The sequence below is a fragment of the Miscanthus floridulus genome, unplaced genomic scaffold (genome assembly GCF_019320115.1).
Source record: "Miscanthus floridulus cultivar M001 unplaced genomic scaffold, ASM1932011v1 os_1025, whole genome shotgun sequence".
NCBI classification, from domain to species: Eukaryota; Viridiplantae; Streptophyta; class Magnoliopsida; order Poales; family Poaceae; genus Miscanthus; species Miscanthus floridulus.
Window position 1 is genome coordinate 1 of NW_027097478.1, and position 16,782 is coordinate 16,782.

Below are 16,782 nucleotides of genomic sequence, written 5' to 3' on the forward strand. Positions count from 1 at the left end.
CTAGTTGGGTGCACAACTAATTGGACGGAGGTGGACTAGGCAAGGCCAATTGGATGGGCGACGGCGTTTGGACTTAAGGTGTCGACGGCGGGGGGAAACTCCAATTGAAGCCCCAACATCGTATGGCCGCCATAGTGGCAAGCTTGGCGTGAAGCTAGACTCCCACTCGACCTCCAACGTGCGCAATTATGAGAGTAGGACCAAGCTCTATGGTTTGCCTTGGCACGGTCGGCTGGCGCGGTGCATTGCAGGCGATTGTGACGGTAGCTTGGCGTGGCGCAAATTCTAATTAGGGAAGGACGACACATGATGGGAAGACTCCACGGCGTGTACGAGGCGACACAGCGACGTGCGAATGTAGCGCCACGACCCACAAGACGACAGCGCACAGCAGCGGCGTGAGACACGGAACGCCGGTTCGGGGGAGGCAACACGTGCGTGGGTGCGTCGAGCACGGACGTGATGGCAAAGCAGGCAGCAGGCCTACGCGCATGCAGCCGCGAAAGGTCAATGGCAGCGCAGAAGGGGCCAAACGCGGGTTAGGGCTTACGGAGGGCGTAGCGAAGATGAGACAGCGTGGTGCAGAAGACAGCACGAGGTAGATTGGTTAGAGCAGCCGGGCTTACTGGCGCAATGCGCGTCGCTGCGTGATCGTGTGCCAGAGCGGTGGCAACGGTAGTCGTGCCTAGCAGTGCGGAAGCCACGAGGCGGGCGTGCGTGCGCATTGCAAGCGAGGCGGGCAGCGCAGCACGCCGAGAAGAACGCGGCAAGGTGACGCGCCTAGGACCTGCATCGTTCAAAACGTGGACTTGCACGTTTTTAAAGCAGCTCAAAAATCCCACTCAATGATCCAAATGCTAAACCAACTATTTTACGTTGGAGATGGTGTATCAAGCTACTAAAACCATCCTTAAGACCATGCCACTGCTTAACCCGATTCCCCTATAAAAATTGTCGAACTTAGCTTCGTCGAACCATTTTTCGATTTACGAAAATCGACCAAGTTTTTTTTGTTCGAATTCGCGTCGACTTCGATTTCCAAGCTACCAACTATGCTATCTAGCAACACTCCATTCTCCTTCGACTGCAGTATTCACTGCCACCTACAGAGTTTGTACTACAAACTTTATCAAAGTTTTGTATATGCTTTCTATAGCATTCTTGCTCATAAATTCTTTTAGAACTCTAAGCGATACAATACGACATGAATTGTAACATTCGATTCTGTTTCCGATGAACATTTCGAGTCACAGGAATTTATTTACACATTATATTTCATACATTTACACATAAGTATGATACTCATTGTAGTGTTTTAGCAACAAGCTGTACAGTGTAACTCGAGGGTGTTATATGCAGAATACATTGGTTCTCCTAGGATCTTGACAGTTAGTGTTTATTAAGGAAAGTATTTGGTTGCATTCTGATTATACAGTTTTTTTGTGTGGTAAGGTTGGTTTTCTCATTCTATTTTGGGTGTCCAAGGCTTGTAATCTTGTGTTCGTTGTTCTTTGGGCTTCCCCAATCAATGTTTGGATACTAGATTTTGTTGCTAGTAGCTAATAAATTTTGTGTTCTTTAAAAACCTTTTATGGTGTGGGCGTTTGTAGGTGACTCTTTTCCTTGCCGTCTTTTCATCGTGGTTTCCAAGGCTCCAGTAGATGGCAAACAATCTAAGGAAGAAGACGATCATATTGGTTTTTGATGTACTCTTATTTTCAAAGGATGTTTTATGCCATATTATCCCCCTTTTGTATTGGCAATTTGTTTCTCCTGATAAATATCATATACAAGGCACTCTTTAGAGTTAAATCTTCATCAAAACATTCACATCTACTATTATAAAAAAGCATATCTAAACTATCTATCGCTACCATTATTTAAAATAACTAACCACCTAAATCTTGACAAAAAAAAATCACACCTTTGTTATCATGAAAATAATATAATAGCCCCTAAAATTGCATATAAAATTATCCCATATGATATTATTAAAAACAACCCAAGTAACTTCTAAATCTACGTCTAGATATACATATTTGTTCTATATGAATATTATTACCTCCCATCATAATAATTAATTGCCACAATTGAAATTTTTGTGACTGGGTTTTAATTTTAACTACTATATTTTCTTGTCAGAATACTACTATAGGAAAATACTTTTCAAGACTCAGGGTGGACGTTCGGTTCTCGATTCGGTTCCCTTGGTTATTGATGAAATTCAGTTTCTAGAAAATGGGAACCGATCGGTTCCAAAAAAAATTAGAAACCGAGCATTTTGGTTCTCAGTTATTTCGGTTCGGTTCCGGTTCTAACCGAACTAACCGATTTTTTTCAGAAGACCTCAAGACAACAATAAATATATGTGTTCTAAGACAAATTTATGCAACACTATATTCATTTTTAATAATAATAATAATGTATAAGAAAACAATAGCAATATAGTAACACAAATATATAACAGTTCAAATATAAAACACTACACATAAACCAAACATAATCTTATAAAATACAAGTAAGTGAAGTATAATTCATGTAATTCGGTTTTTTCGGTTAATTCGGTTAACCGAGAGTAGGAACCGAATTTTCTTCGGTTATTTCGGTTCCTCAATATCAAAAACTGAATTTTTCAGTTCTGGTTCTTTCGGTTTCAGTTCCGGTTCTTTCGGTTTGGTTTTCGGTTAAATTTGCCCAGGGCTATTCAAGATAGTTGTACATGATATCTATCTTTTGAACGTAAACATTTGAAAACTACTAATGGTTGAAATTTGAAAAATCTAATTGAATTTTGGTCAAAGCTTTAAATATTTGTAATAGAAAGGGAGTGATAGAATATTAACAAATGAGACATGGGGGGTGGGGGGGGGTGGAGAGTTAAAACGACTAGCGAAATCAAATTGTTTCATGTTCTGTTTTAGCGTGGGCTTGTTTTTTTTTTTTTGCGTTACCATGGGCTTGCTATGTTCATATTTCTTACCTACTAGAAACAAGAGGGAACCGGCCGGGAGAAAAGTCTATCGAACAGGAAATGGACCCTGTTTTTTAGGTGGGTCACACCTATATCTGCCCGTTTAGACTGACTCCAACAGCGTAACCCATACCTGAGACCCATTTCACGGTTTGGGTAATGTACAGTAAAAACATTGCATCCCCATAGCTTCGCCTCTCCAACAGAGAGCCCCAAATCCCTACCGCGGCGCTGCCCGCCATGGAGCCTTTCGTGACACCGGCATTTCGTGGCCGGCGGCGGCGCCTTATCCTCCTCCTGAGCTCCACCAGGCGGGGCGGGACGTGGACGCGGAAGCTCGCGCGTCACGCGGCCGGCCGTCGGCGTTCACCCTCCACGGCTCCACCCGCCTCCCGCCAGCCACCACCGCCGCAGGCCGGCAACCAGCACCTCCCCCACTGCGCCCCCCCCCCTGACAGCTCGACTCAGCTTGTCCCCTCACCGGGCCGCCGGCTCGTCCCGACGCCCCTGCTCCTTTCCCTGCTGCCTCCTCCCAGCGCGAAGGAGCCGGCCATCGGCGGCCAGGCGACGCCCCTTCTGCAGCACCCCTCCGGCATCCGTGTCCCGCCGACCGGCCCTCCCCCTCGGCGGCTTCAAGCAAGGTGAGCAGCTAGATCCATTCGTCAATGTATCCATGGTGGCGCTCTCTCCTTCGTCAACTCCTCCCACGGCCGCCACCATCGGAGATTTGCCTACCGAGGAGAGAGGAGACGTTTTTTTGCTTATCATTTTCGTCGGTAGGCAAAATGGGTGGTACGTCTGGGTGAGCCGTTGGAGAGTGTTTTTGGTTGGCAAAATCACTGTAGAGGACGTATTTTGGGTTTGCATTTCGTTATTGGAGACAGTCTTAAGGTCCAAAAACATGAGTACTTTTCAGCTTATTTTTTCAGTCGAAACAGTGTTTTCTCTCACAACAAATCAGTCGGAACAGTGTTTGACTTGTTTTTTCAGCGAAGGGCATAGCGACAAGTTGACACGGTAACACGTACTATGACATATGACACATAAACACAAATATTATTGTATAATAACAGATGGCACACCCAAAGTTTAATGATCATTCGTTTAATGTACTACTTGTTTGAAGCCGCTACCGGCATTATTTCAAGATTTGTATCAGTTACTGTATTTTTTTTCTTTTTATACCCGGATACCTTGTTTCCCAATTTTCATCTCCTTTATTTCACCAGGTCATAATAAAATTTTGATTAAAAAAACAGCTGGAGACCTTTCCTTTCCCTTTCGTGTCTGTTTTCTTCACAAACTGATGACTGCCATTAAAAATAAGAGAAAATTTCTTATTTGGTCCTGGTTTAAAATTGTCTTTCTTCCTTGACCCTGAAACAAAATTTCTTACCTATTTGGCCTCACTCGAAGTTTCGTTTTCCAACCTGGCCGTACCGTCATCTCCCGCCTCTAACACCGTTAAGTGGCACATAAAAAGACCAAACTGCCCTTGAGACATTATGAGAAACCAAATGTCACCTAGACAGCATAACAATATAATTTTGAGCATTTTGAATCCAATTTTCATAACACAAATTTTTATGTTACAAAAATTAGATTTAAAGTGCTCAAAATTAGGTTGTTATGCTGCCTAGGTGACCTTTGGTTTCTCATAATGTCTCAGGGACAGTTTGATCATTTCATGTGCCACTTAACGGTGTTAGAGGCGGGAGATGACAGTAAGGCCAGATTGAAAAACGAAACTTCGAGTGAAGCTAAATAGATACTCCCTCCATCCCAAATTGTAAGACGTTTGACTTTTTTGGCCCCAAGTTTGACCACTCGTCTTATTCAAAAAATTTGTGCAAATATAGTCAAATTTAAGTCATTCTTGAAGAATTTTTATTAATAAACCAAACCACGACGAAAGAAATGATATTTTACACAAAATTTTGAATAAGACGAGTGGTCAAACTTGATGTCAAAAAAGTCAAACGTCTTACAATTTGGGATGGATTGAGTAAGAAATTTTGTTTCAGAGTCAAGAAAGAAAAACAACTTTAAATTAGGACCAAATAAGAAATTGTCCCTAAAAATAAAGCACTCATGACTGACGTAGTACAACATACCATGCGTTTAGGAAGATTCCCAATCTGTGGGCCTCGTGAGTCGCAACGACGACCCACGAAAGTGGAGCCACCCGTCGTTTTACGCGTGTATTCCAGGCACTAGTGTACACATGTTTTGTCCTCCAGGAAAAAGGAGTGCGAAGGGGGTAAAAAGAGAGAGAGAGTGGAGAGTGCTACATGTCCACGTAGTATTAGGGCCCTAGGCTCGTTTTTTGCTGGAACGGTTCCTGCATCGTTCTTGGCTGGACCGGTTTCAGGACTCAATCCCGTGCTAACCAAATGTGCCCTTACTGTATTAGTATGATCAGTGATGTGAAGTTTGCAGATCAAAAGTCTCGGTCGAGCTGCTCAGCAGCCAATACCTACGGACCTATGGCATGGCGGACGTGGCATCTGATCTGAGGCAACCACTTCCGTTGGCGGACACTGTGCTGCCATGAAGGAAGGCACTTGATCGACAATTGCCACCCTCACCCTCTCGGATGCAGAGCACGTCAGCGTCTGTTGCAGCGCTACAACTGCAAGGAGGCCAAAGCAGATCACAGTGCGCACATCCGCGAGCTAGAGCTACTGCTGCTTCATACGGCGTCGGCAGAAGGAAAATTTACCACGCAACGTTAACGAAGCAGAGCAACGGCGAGGCGAGCGACTGCTGGCCACGCATTCATTATTTGGGCACGATCGAGACGGCGCGAGACGGCGAGAGGGACACGGGTCTCCTCAGCTCAGCTCTCAATCGCATCGCTGCCGGAGCCGGCCCCGCCACCGCCCGCCCCCACGGGGACTGCTGGGCGGTCCGCGGCCGTCGCTCTCGTTTCCCCGCCGGCTCTCGCTGTCTGTCTGCACACTGTGTGTAGGATGGGCCATTGGTTTGGTCCGCTGTGCACGGTGGGCACCCATGCCAACGCCATCCAGGCCAGGCACCGTGTGGATGCCGTACACGTGTCCTGGTTCGGCAGGATGGAGCCATGCTGCTTGCGGAGAGATCGGGTGCCAGTTGGACCATGCGCTGCTTCATGCGGATCGTGCGCTGCGTAGCCATGGGATGTTGGATGGGACGGCATCTAGTCCGTGCTGTACAGGAGACGGCCTGCATCACGACTCCCCCCTCAAGCTCCCAAACCCCAACCACCACCACAAAAAATAACAATTTTGTGATTTGAATCAGACAAACTAGCTCAAATTTAACTAAAATTATAGTAAATAATATTAGCGTTTATATCTCCAAATACATTTATTATCAATATATTTTGTACTTAATTTAATTTAATGATAACTTTTTTATATTATAAGTATTAGCACTTTCTATACAATCTTGGTTAAATTTAAATCATTTTACTCCTTAAAAAATAATAATTACATTCTTTCTAAGACGAAAAGGATTGGTTTTGGGAGACTCGTCCTAGCTTGGTTGACCCACTGTGCTTCATGTGCAATGTATTATAACCAAACCTATATATAAATTCGTCTAGTTTATTCTAGATTGGTCTATAGTTTTTATGTGCAACCTTAGTTTTATGTTGCTTCTGAAATTATGTGTGGTGGGTTTGTTCGATGAAGTTTTTTGTGCACCCTATTTGATAAACACACAATTTCAGCGTTTGCTACTTGATAATAGCAAAAGGAGAGGAAAAAAGGGCCATGCGACCCTGCAAGCGTAGGTGTTAAGTCCAACTGGCGAGAGATGAGAGTGGCTAATTGAAATTATTATAGACAACTTGTCTAAGATTAGAGGCATTGTTTGGTTCCCATACACAAATTACCACCATTTGACACATTTGCCTAAAGTTAAGTTACCATATTTTAGTAAGCCTAAGAAAATCTTGCCATATACTATTGAGTCATTAACATGTATGTAAGGCATGATGTAAAAGAAGTGAGTCTTGCCACGCTTTGTGCCGGCAACCAAACATCTGCTCAAATTGGCCAATCTTAGGGGGGTGTTTAGATATTTTTGGAATGGCAAAACTTTTGCCCTTGATCTTTTGCTGTAAAACTATTGCCATTTAAACTTTTGACATTTCGTGTTTAGATGCATGGCAAAACTTTAATCATGCAGACACAGCACGTGCCCCAAGACGTTTTTTTGCCCAGTTTTGGGCCTCTTGGTCCTAAATGCCAAAAGTTTTACAGCCCAAGTTTTACTGTTTTTGCTTATAGTGTTTAGATCTATTTTGCCAAAAGATGGAATAAAACAACAAAAGTTTTGGTCAAAATGGGAAACTGTACAGGCCCTTAGATGTGCCAAGCTGTGGCCAGAAACAAGACATCCAGTCTGACTTCAACAAAGCCGCCGTCTAAAGCCCCCTTTGGCATGGCTCATCCAAAACGGCTTCACCGGTGAAGCAAAAGCCGGTGAAGCCAGAAAAACTGGCTTTTCCCGGCTTCTAGTTCATTTTAACCCCGGCTTACAAAACGACTTCACGCTACAGTGCCTCGATTTGCGCAAAATAAATGAAGCCGAAGCCGGCATAAGCCGTGCCAAAGAGGCCCTAACCTAAAGCCACTGGAATGCAGGTTTGTTCAGGTCCAAACATGACAGGCCCTTCAGATTCAGAATAGCACTAGCAAGCAACAGGAAAACCTTTTTTCCAACAGTTGCATTTTTTTTTTAAGAAATGAATATAAAGATCACTACACCAGACCCTTCAGACTCAGCATATCACTAGCAAGCAACAGGAAGCTCCATTTCACTTCAGAGTAGAGATTTATAAAACCACTCGCTTGGGCTAATATTATCTAGTATCACATGTGGTTTAGGAGTACTTCTAAAGATGGCCTTAATAAATCATCGCAAAGTGTCCAGATTCTGGACACCATGGACGACGAACAATACATAATGCTATGAAGTTTATACAGGAACATCTACCAAGAGTAACCAAGTGATCTTTTCGCCTTAACTTTTGGCCTCATGAAGGATATGCAAAGCTCCAAATCGGCTTGATATGATTTGGAATGATTCATACGGTTCAACAGAAAAATCTTTGTACCATGTTTACGTAGTTTCAATCTATAATTCTATATGGTCTTTATAAAAAAGAAAAGAAAAGTCTTTTTGACACCTATACAAAACACTCCTGTAGGTATTTTTCAACGTTGCAGTGCAGTATTACTATTTTACTTTGGCTTGCACTAACTATCATGACTTACACTGATGAGCTAACCACCATTTACTGAACAGAATGGAAAAGAACAAACATCAAACTATATACATGCAACTGGGAATGTAAGGTGCTAGCTTTTTCGATAAATACTGAGATATATTCCTTTGCAGAACTGTTGGGAATTGCATACTATAATTTACTGCAACTTTGCAGAAAGTAATTAAAATACTTTTGACAGCAAACATGTTGAACCTTTAAGGGAAAAAAAACAAAAGCAACCTATGTGAAAATCCTCATGAAAGTCAGACATCTCATGCAGGTTCACTAATCTCAGCATTTTAGACCCATCACGAAACTCTCATTTCCCCCCACTTTGACAGTGATGACCAGCAAGTTAAATGGAGTTCTCCTGGTCATTTGAGTTACTGAGAAATTGTCACTGCAAATTCTGTGAATAGTACACTGGCGGGTTTATGTAACCAGTTCGAGACTGGACGAAGAACGGATTTGGCATGTAAGGATTGGCGACTTCTGTTTGGCTTCCTTGACTTGATGAATTGACACCAACTATTGAGCCAACATTTGCATATACAGGCATGGATCCAACAGCCCTCTCCCTCGGCAAAACTGGGCTTTGCGGTGGAAGGCAGTAAAATGGACGGGGTGGCATATTGTTTGGTACCGAGAGTGTTGGAGGTGGAGCAGGGGGGAAAAGCATGCTGCTAGCTTGTGGCTCACTTCTGCGTTCAGGAGAATCATTGATCACAATCACTTCTTTCATCATGTAGGTTGGATGATGCATGACAGGCATAGTGTTTCTGTAGGACTTCTGGTGGGAATGATGGTCAGATTGCATCACAGAACCACCATGCAATGGAGGAGCAACAAAGCTGCTAGCTTGAACACTTGGCAGAGGAATTTGGTGACTGGCTGTGGTTGGTGGCATGTTGATAAATGCAGAATTACTGAGATGTTGGTAGTTTGGAGGCATAAAACCAACAGGTGCCGCATAATTCCCTCTCAAGATGTAGTCTGAACTTGGTGCTTGAGGATGCAGACTCTCTTCGTTGTTCATCACCATCAAATTCTTACCCATCAGCCTCAAGATAGGATTTGATGGTGAAGGAAGCTGAGTTTGTAATGAGGGGCTTATACAATCTGCTGCATAAGAAGGGAGGTTGATAGCAGATTCCGCTGAAACCTTAGCTGCTAAAAGATGATCATGTGAATCTAAGCAAGGGTTGGGCTTTGTGCTGGTTCTTTGGTATGTGCTGAAAGATGATGATGCCCTCGAACCAATGTGCAATTGTGGAACCTGCTTTCCAGTAAAATTCAGCATTGGTCTGGCAATAGCACTTCGATGAGACTCTCTGGAAATGTTCTCCTGGCAAGAACAACGAAAAGGCTTCTCATTGGGCAGTCGTTCACCTTCTCTGGCCGCAGGTATTGACTTGGTTTCTTGATTCAAGCACCCAGTGATTTGCTCTTCAACAGTTCTACCAGTAGATGGGCCAGGTTCTTCCTCGTTAGTCCTTGAATCCTTCAAAGCAGCTGGAGGGGACATAGTTGAGGCAGTCGAAATAGGAGAATCTAGTGAGTCCCGTCCGAGTGGCAGACCATGCTCTTGATTAGAGTTTTCTCCATTTGATGTTATTGATGAGTTATCCTGAGGACCTCCAGGGCCCATGTCCCTGTTACTAGTTAAGCAGGGACTAGATTCCTTTGTTGAAGTCGCATCCATCTGCCATTCATCCATTTCAGTATTGGCAGCACTGTTGGATTCATGGCCATGTGCTAATTGCTCACTGGAGTTTGGATCCTCCACAGCTACACTGTAGCCTTCAACCAAAACATCATCATCTGCTGTTCTGTTATTTTCAGGACTCAGAGAAACATCACTTCTTTGGTTGCAACAGTCAGCAGGATCACTTCTGGATACTGAATCATATGGCACATCAGTTTCAGCATCTTCACCATCACAATCCATTTGTGTACCCTCTGTTTCCTGTGCAACATCATATTGATCATTCTGTTGTCCTGATACTGGCATGTCACTTGCAAAAGAGAATTCATTATCTGCAGTATCCTCTTCAGTATGTTTCAAAAACTTCTTGGGGCCCTCATTACTAGTAACCCTGAATTTCTTATTTACATGTCTGGTATCAGGATCATGCTCTTCCCCAAAACCATGTACTAATCTAGTACTAGAAGGTGAAAATGCACGCTTGCCAGTCCTCAACGGAGATCGGTGCTTCCGGATCTTCTTTGATGTAGATGCTAACCTGTTTGGTCCATTGCTTGGCCCTGCTGTGGAGATGGAAAGACTCCTAGCTTCAGATCTTTTCGCTGAAGTGGGATTCCTCACTATATCATAATTATCTAATTTGGTAGCTTCTCTCCTCCCAATCTCCTTAATTTTTCTCTTTGCAAGAGCAGCAGCTGATCTAGGTACTTTCGGCATGACAGTGCTCTGCAGATGAGTTTTTGAAGACCATGTAGGAATCAATCTAAGCACTTTTGAAGGACCATTACTCTGCTCAACACCAATGGCTTCTGAAGTTGTGGCCATGTATTCTGGTGACTCAGAAGAAACCACCCCAACAGGACTCCCTGGAACTTGAGAATCATTAAAGCCAAGCATGCTGCTCCTATCAGATTTCTGTGCTCCAGGTGTCACTTTATCAAATGTTTTACCACTATGTTTTCTGCTTAAACTCTTGTTGATATCTGAGCGTTTGGAGCACACCCACTGCTGCATAGTCCTGGAACCACAATTGCTGGTGCTTTCAGAAGGATTCCATGCATGCTGCTCCTCCTCGGAGGTTTCCTCATTAATATCATCATGTGGGTATGCTTGAACCTGTGTGTATCTCATAGCAATAAGTCAAAGGTGCAAAATTAAGGGGGAAAACATTTTTTAAGGTCAACCGCAGAACAAACTGTTATCATATGCAATTGAGAAATGTTTTATACCTAATAAAATAAGAGATTAATCTTGGCATCCACCAAAAAACATGGCATGTGTAAAGCTAATATCAAGCGTAAACTAACCCATGGAGAACCAACTCTGGTTCACAAAATTTAAATTTTAAAGGCTGTTCGGTCCAGGACTTAAAAGTGTTTTTCAGTAAAATGACATAATCACTGTTATTTTCTACTAAACAAAGGACTTAGCAGTAATTAAGCGATGAGCTCAGTGCCGGCCCTAGAGGTAGGGCACGAGGTGCGACGGCCGAGGGCCCAAGCGGAGGAGGGGCCCAAGTCCAGGTATACAAACCCCAGGTCCTATAGTTTAGCAAACTAATGAGAAGAGAGACATAGAACGACATTTCTTTCCTAGTTTTCTTTCCCCACGGCCCTCGGGTAGAGAGGAGGCGAGGAGTCACGCTGCACACATCACACTATAATCGTGAGTTCGCGACGTGCGCCTTACACACGCGGAGCTGGCGAGCCGCGCTGCCACGAAGAGCTAGACTACCGGAGACACGGACACGGCGCACGAGGACGGCGACCAGGCAGGGCTCCACGACGACGACATCTTGATTCTTGGCTTCTTACGAATTGCGATCACCGATCAGTTGTTTAGGCCTAAGGTATTTTTTTCCTTTTTATTTTTAATCAAATTAATTATTTGTATAGTATTCCAGACTTCTAGTACTTTTTACCCATATAGTCATATTTTTCTTCTAATTTAGGTGTTAGAATTTTATAATGTTACCTAAGAAACATTTGTCATGGTTGAGAAAAGAAAACGAATATATTGCTTTTTTAATCTACATTGTTCCTCGATAATTATCATACATCTACAAATATATTGCTTAATCTACATTGTTCCTCGATAATTATCAGACATGTTAAATTAAAAATATGTTATTGCATTTGCTTTCGTTTTGCAACTAAAATTAGTACCTATATATTATAAGATTTTATACATGGTTAAGAGGGGCCGTTGCGACGAGATCGCCAGAGGGCCCTTAAAATCCTAGGACCGGCACTGGATGAGCTCTATAGTTAAGATAAACAAGTTGCCTTTACCCTTGCATCTCCATTTAAGAACATTGGTCTGGAGAAGAATATCAAGCGTAAACTAACCCATGACTGTGAAAGCTAACAAAATCCAAGCCTAACATAATTGAAAGCTAACATCTGATTATGGTCCACAATCATACTTTCACAGATAAACAAGTTACAAATCTAACATAATCCAAGCTTAACATCTGTTCTTACAAACCTTTGATTAAAAAATGGAGTTAAAATTAATGAGCTGTAGTACGTAGCACATTCATTCATGAAACAAAAGCCTCATCAGTCCAGACATTATAAAGTGCAATCTAAGAGGCCTGATAAATAATGGGTATGCACTCCATGGAATAATGGTCCACGATTACGTTAAGCCAATCAATAAACACAGTACTGGATTCACAGTGACAAACAACACGTAGAGTGAGTTAAAGACAGTACCTGGGAGTTCAAATGGCTTGTTTTGTTGTACTTCTTTCCATGCATCTTGAGCTTCTTATTCTTCAAAACTTTTGACTTCAGCATCTTTTTGCTCATCAGTATACCTTCTCCAGTTCCATGCTTCGCAACTTTCCTTGAACCAAGGTCATCCCTCACCAAAGGTACATCATTACACTTGGACAAAATTCTAATTTTTATGCCGTTAGAATCAACATAGACATCTCCTTCTCTTTCATCATCTCTTCTGTCAAATGATACCACTTCTGGGCTTCGGTTCTCAGTGCAAACCTCTTTGCTCACTGGAGACATAGCCAACTCAACTGCCCAATTAGTACCATTCCTCCGATCAAGATCCTCAAGGGTGTAAGGAAGAGCAGTCTTGTATATATCCACCATCAATCGCTTCTTTCTTGGCTTCACTTTAGGTTTCACAAGGACTGTTTCAACATGCTCAGTATTAGACTCAGCAGAAAGGCACTGATCTATGTGAGCATTCAATGTGGTGTTCGAAGTCGAAGCAAATACTTTGCAAACAGGACAAGTCTTTGAAGCCATTGGATCTGAAACTGAGCTAGAGTTAGATGCTATATCCTCTGCCCGCCGAATATCTGTCGAGGCACCTAACTTGGCTACAAATTTGCACTTCTTTTCAGATGGCTCGCACGATGAGTCAGTATTTCTCAATCGCCGCAAGGGCACAGCAACCTCAGTTCGCCTACTTGCTTTTGTATAGCTATTATCTTGCAGATCTATAGGTACAGCGTCATCAGTATGATCTGATTCATTTGTACTTCCCACTTGGTCGATACCAGATTTCCCATCCTCTGGTGATGTGTATGGCGTATGTGCAAGTGACTCATCTACTGGTTGGCATGACTGGAAGTTGATATCGCCTGTATACTCGTTTGACGAACCATCATCTCTATTCTTCACCAGACCAACACTAATGATGGCTTCTGAGCACGCAGCAGATTGCTCAACGTCTGTGTAAGTATTTAATAGCTGTGACCGGATCAAATCAGGAGGCTCAAATGGAGGCAATGGATCCTTCACACCGTGGTTCAGGCAAAGCTCCAGTGAGTGTGGATGGAAAGGCCAGCTTCTCTTGATGCCTTTGCTCCTTGAAGCAAAAACATAATCTCTGAAATAGGGGCAGAAATATGGACCCATTAGCATATGGTAATACACGCCTAGATGACGAACGCTCATGTATAAGTTGCCGAACTGTATAAGATTCAAACCCTCCACAATATGTTGAAAAGAAGAGAGAAAAACAACATCAACGTGGACCTACTGAACATGCTCTGTCATATCAAAACTGAAATCTCCAAAAATATGTCGCCTGCCTGTTTATGGCAGAACCACCACGTATGGAAAAGAAAAACACTAGTAGGCAGTGGACAAAGATTCATCAGAGGAGCATCCTTTTATTTTCAGATTCTGGGGGTGAAAAAAGGCCACCTTTATATTAATCAACAGAAAAATTAAACTAATTAAACACCCCCGGACAATAACACGGATTAACCTTGAAAGCAACCATTCATACCCAATCCGACCCCTCAAAGCAGCAGCCAATAATTAATCGACGCATCAGAAAGACAGAGATCCAGCATCAAGAGCTTAAACACCGAAAATAATCCATCTCCCAGGGTACTGAATCAAAGGTATATATATCTCTCCTCACCTTATGGAGAACTTGGGATACGGTTGGACCAGATCTCTGGGATCCTGGCTCGCCGGCTCCTCGGCCGCGGACGTCGCCGGATCAGCGCTCACACCTGGGCCAGCTGACTTGGAGGAACATGAGGGGCCTGAAGGGTGCTCACTGGATAACATCTGATGAACGCCTTCGCTGCTCCCCCCAGATCTGCTGCTGCTACAGTCGGCACCAAGAACCCAAGAGCTGTGAAGCAATTGGGCCTGCTCTTATCCTTGCACTCCAGCATACCAAGTTGGGTAAGTTCAACAGGTGGAGAGCAAGAAACTTTGCTTCCTTGGCCGCCCACTACCTCATGAGGCACCTGCAGAAAGAAACCAAGTCACATATTATTTCATGTCCACACAACCAAGCCAGCTGTTCTTTGGGAATCTAATGGCATGATTTTATGCTGATAGATGCAGCAAGACAGATATGGATGCGAGAGAGTAGAGGAGAAGCGCGGAGGGAGCCGCTCCCGAAGTAGCACAAAGCACATGAAATATCATACCGGGGCAAGAAAGCAGACGGGCTAGTCCAGGGGCAGATTAAGGGGAAGCCTACACGGATCATGCAACTCTTGCAAACGATTCGCAGAAAAGGGAACAGCAGTGAAGGAGACATGAACAGTTGCCAAGCACCGGAGGGTAGCTTGTATGGTAGTGCTTTCTTGATGGGGAAATAAATAGCAAAAGAAAAAAAGAGGAAAGGGAACTTATTAACTGGAGATATGGCGAGAAATCAATCAAGAAAAAGGAAGGATTTTTTTTGTTGCTTCATCACTGGACTAATCGCGGATTTCTGTGGCTCGGATAGGGACGAGCAGCCATGGGAGCACGTTCAGGAAGGAGTTCGAGAACGGGGGGGGGGGGGGGCTAATCCGTACCAAATCTGGAGAAAGCAGATGCAGGGATCGAGAATCTTTGCCGGTAGCCAAGAACAACACAAGCCAGCACGAAAAGCAGCGGAGATCTAGCGCTCACAAGCAGCGAGAGAAGCACCCGAGAAATCCCAACTCCGCCCAGAGAGAGAGATCCAGTTCCAGCAACAAGTCTCGTAAGGGGGAAGCGACGCGCGAGAGCAAAGGAAAAATCGCGCGGATTCAAGTCGAGCAAATCGAGAACCGCCTACGAAATCACACCCGCACGCACGCACGAACTCGGAAGAACACCGGCAGTTCTCTCACCTTTCTTTCCCTTCACAGCCGCTCCCCGAGCGGCGCGCGCGCGGGAGCGAGCATCCTGCCGGTAGATCCACGCAGCGAGCAGACGGGGAGGAGACTGAGGACCTCGGACGGAGCTCTGTGGTGGCGGAGGCTTCGATTTCTGGTTCTGGGGGGCTGGAAGGAGAGGAGTGGGAAGCGAGAGGCAAGGCTGAGCAAAAGGGGAAGAAATGGCTGCCGATTTTTTTTGTTGGCTTCCTATATCCCCCCACCACCACTTTCTCTCTCCTAGTCCATCCCACGCTGCCTGCCTGCCTGGCTGCAATACTCTACTCCCAAGAGATGAGATAGGGGTGACTGGTGAAGAAGAAATTGTTGCTTGCCCCAAAAAAAAAAAGATTAAAGGAGAGAGAAGGAAACACCAACCACTCAACACATCAAAGGCATCTGGTTCTCCACCAAGCCAAAGGCGGGGCTGGCTGGCTGTACCATTAACAGCAGCGGCTCAAGAGAGAGAGAGAGAGAGAATGTAGTTGTATTTGCTTTTGGAGCGAAACTTGAGAGAGGAGAGAGGAGAGAGGAGAGAGGAGAGAGAGGAGAGAGGCTGAGGCAGGAAAATGAGTGGTTTTTTCTGCGGCCTGTCCTGTCCTACACCAACTATATTTTATTTTTTCCGACGCTGCTCGAGTGCTTTCTCTCTCTTACCTCCGCTCTTTGGTCCCTGATGGCTTGTCTATTTTTTCCACGCAAGTACTGTACGCAACACTCGCTCCTCGTGTGGGCATATTTGACCATTTGGAGAAATCTATTTTTAACCAATCACAATTATTCAATTTTATTTTTTTAACACGAACTTATTTAAGAAACCAGATTCTTTGACAAGGGAACTATTGATACAGCAAAAAATTGCCAAATTCTTTTAGGGTTATATACCTAGGATTGGTAATGGCCTATTAGTGGGCTGAATTATTTCGGGACTCTAACGGTGATCCGCGGGTAAAATTGAGAATCCGCCTCAAACCCGCTAACTTTTGGGTATATGAACCTGAAACCCGTGGGCAAAAACCAGATACTGAAAATCCGTGGGCGAAAACCAAACACCGAAAATATGTGGGCCAAACCAAATACCAAAAACCGCTAAACTCAAAACCCGCGGATGTCCGACTAGAACCCGCCCCACTGCCATTCCTAGCCATATATCTGGTTTCAACATGACTAATATTTTTAGAAATAATAAAAACCTATTTTACTCTCTTAAAATTCATAACTAAATT

General features: G+C 43.9%; 1 protein-coding gene across 4 annotated transcripts; it reads right to left on the reverse strand.

Annotated features, from left to right (window-relative positions):
* Positions 1-8,352: 8,352 nt before the first annotated feature.
* LOC136533641 (uncharacterized) lies at positions 8,353-16,103 on the reverse strand. 4 transcript variants are annotated; one of them, XM_066526189.1, is made up of 5 exons: positions 15,935-16,103; positions 15,533-15,837; positions 14,335-14,671; positions 12,651-13,791; positions 8,353-11,049 (listed from the first exon to the last, which is right to left on the reverse strand). In XM_066526189.1, exons 3-5 carry the CDS (start codon positions 14,484-14,486, stop codon positions 8,626-8,628), a joined length of 3,717 nt encoding a protein of 1,238 aa, XP_066382286.1. In that variant the 5' UTR covers positions 14,487-14,671; positions 15,533-15,837; positions 15,935-16,103; the 3' UTR covers positions 8,353-8,625. The 4 variants fall into 4 exon arrangements, with proteins under 4 accessions (XP_066382286.1, XP_066382287.1, XP_066382284.1 ...); XM_066526190.1 differs by lacking the exon at positions 15,533-15,837; XM_066526187.1 differs by having other exon boundaries at positions 15,533-16,103.
* Between the last annotated feature and the right edge of the window lie 679 nt (positions 16,104-16,782).

Bases quoted from the DNA above. Each gene is read 5' to 3' on its own strand.
- LOC136533641 (XM_066526190.1), bottom strand. From the start codon at position 14,486: ATGTTATCCAGTGAGCACCCTTCAGGCCCCTCATGTTCCTCCAAGTCA. The intron at 13,792-14,334 runs GTGAGGAGAGAT...CCCCTATTTCAG, and splicing joins TATCCCAAGTTCTCCATAAG to AGATTATGTTTTTGCTTCAA. The intron at 11,050-12,650 runs GTACTGTCTTTA...AGATACACACAG, and splicing joins CAAGCCATTTGAACTCCCAG to GTTCAAGCATACCCACATGA.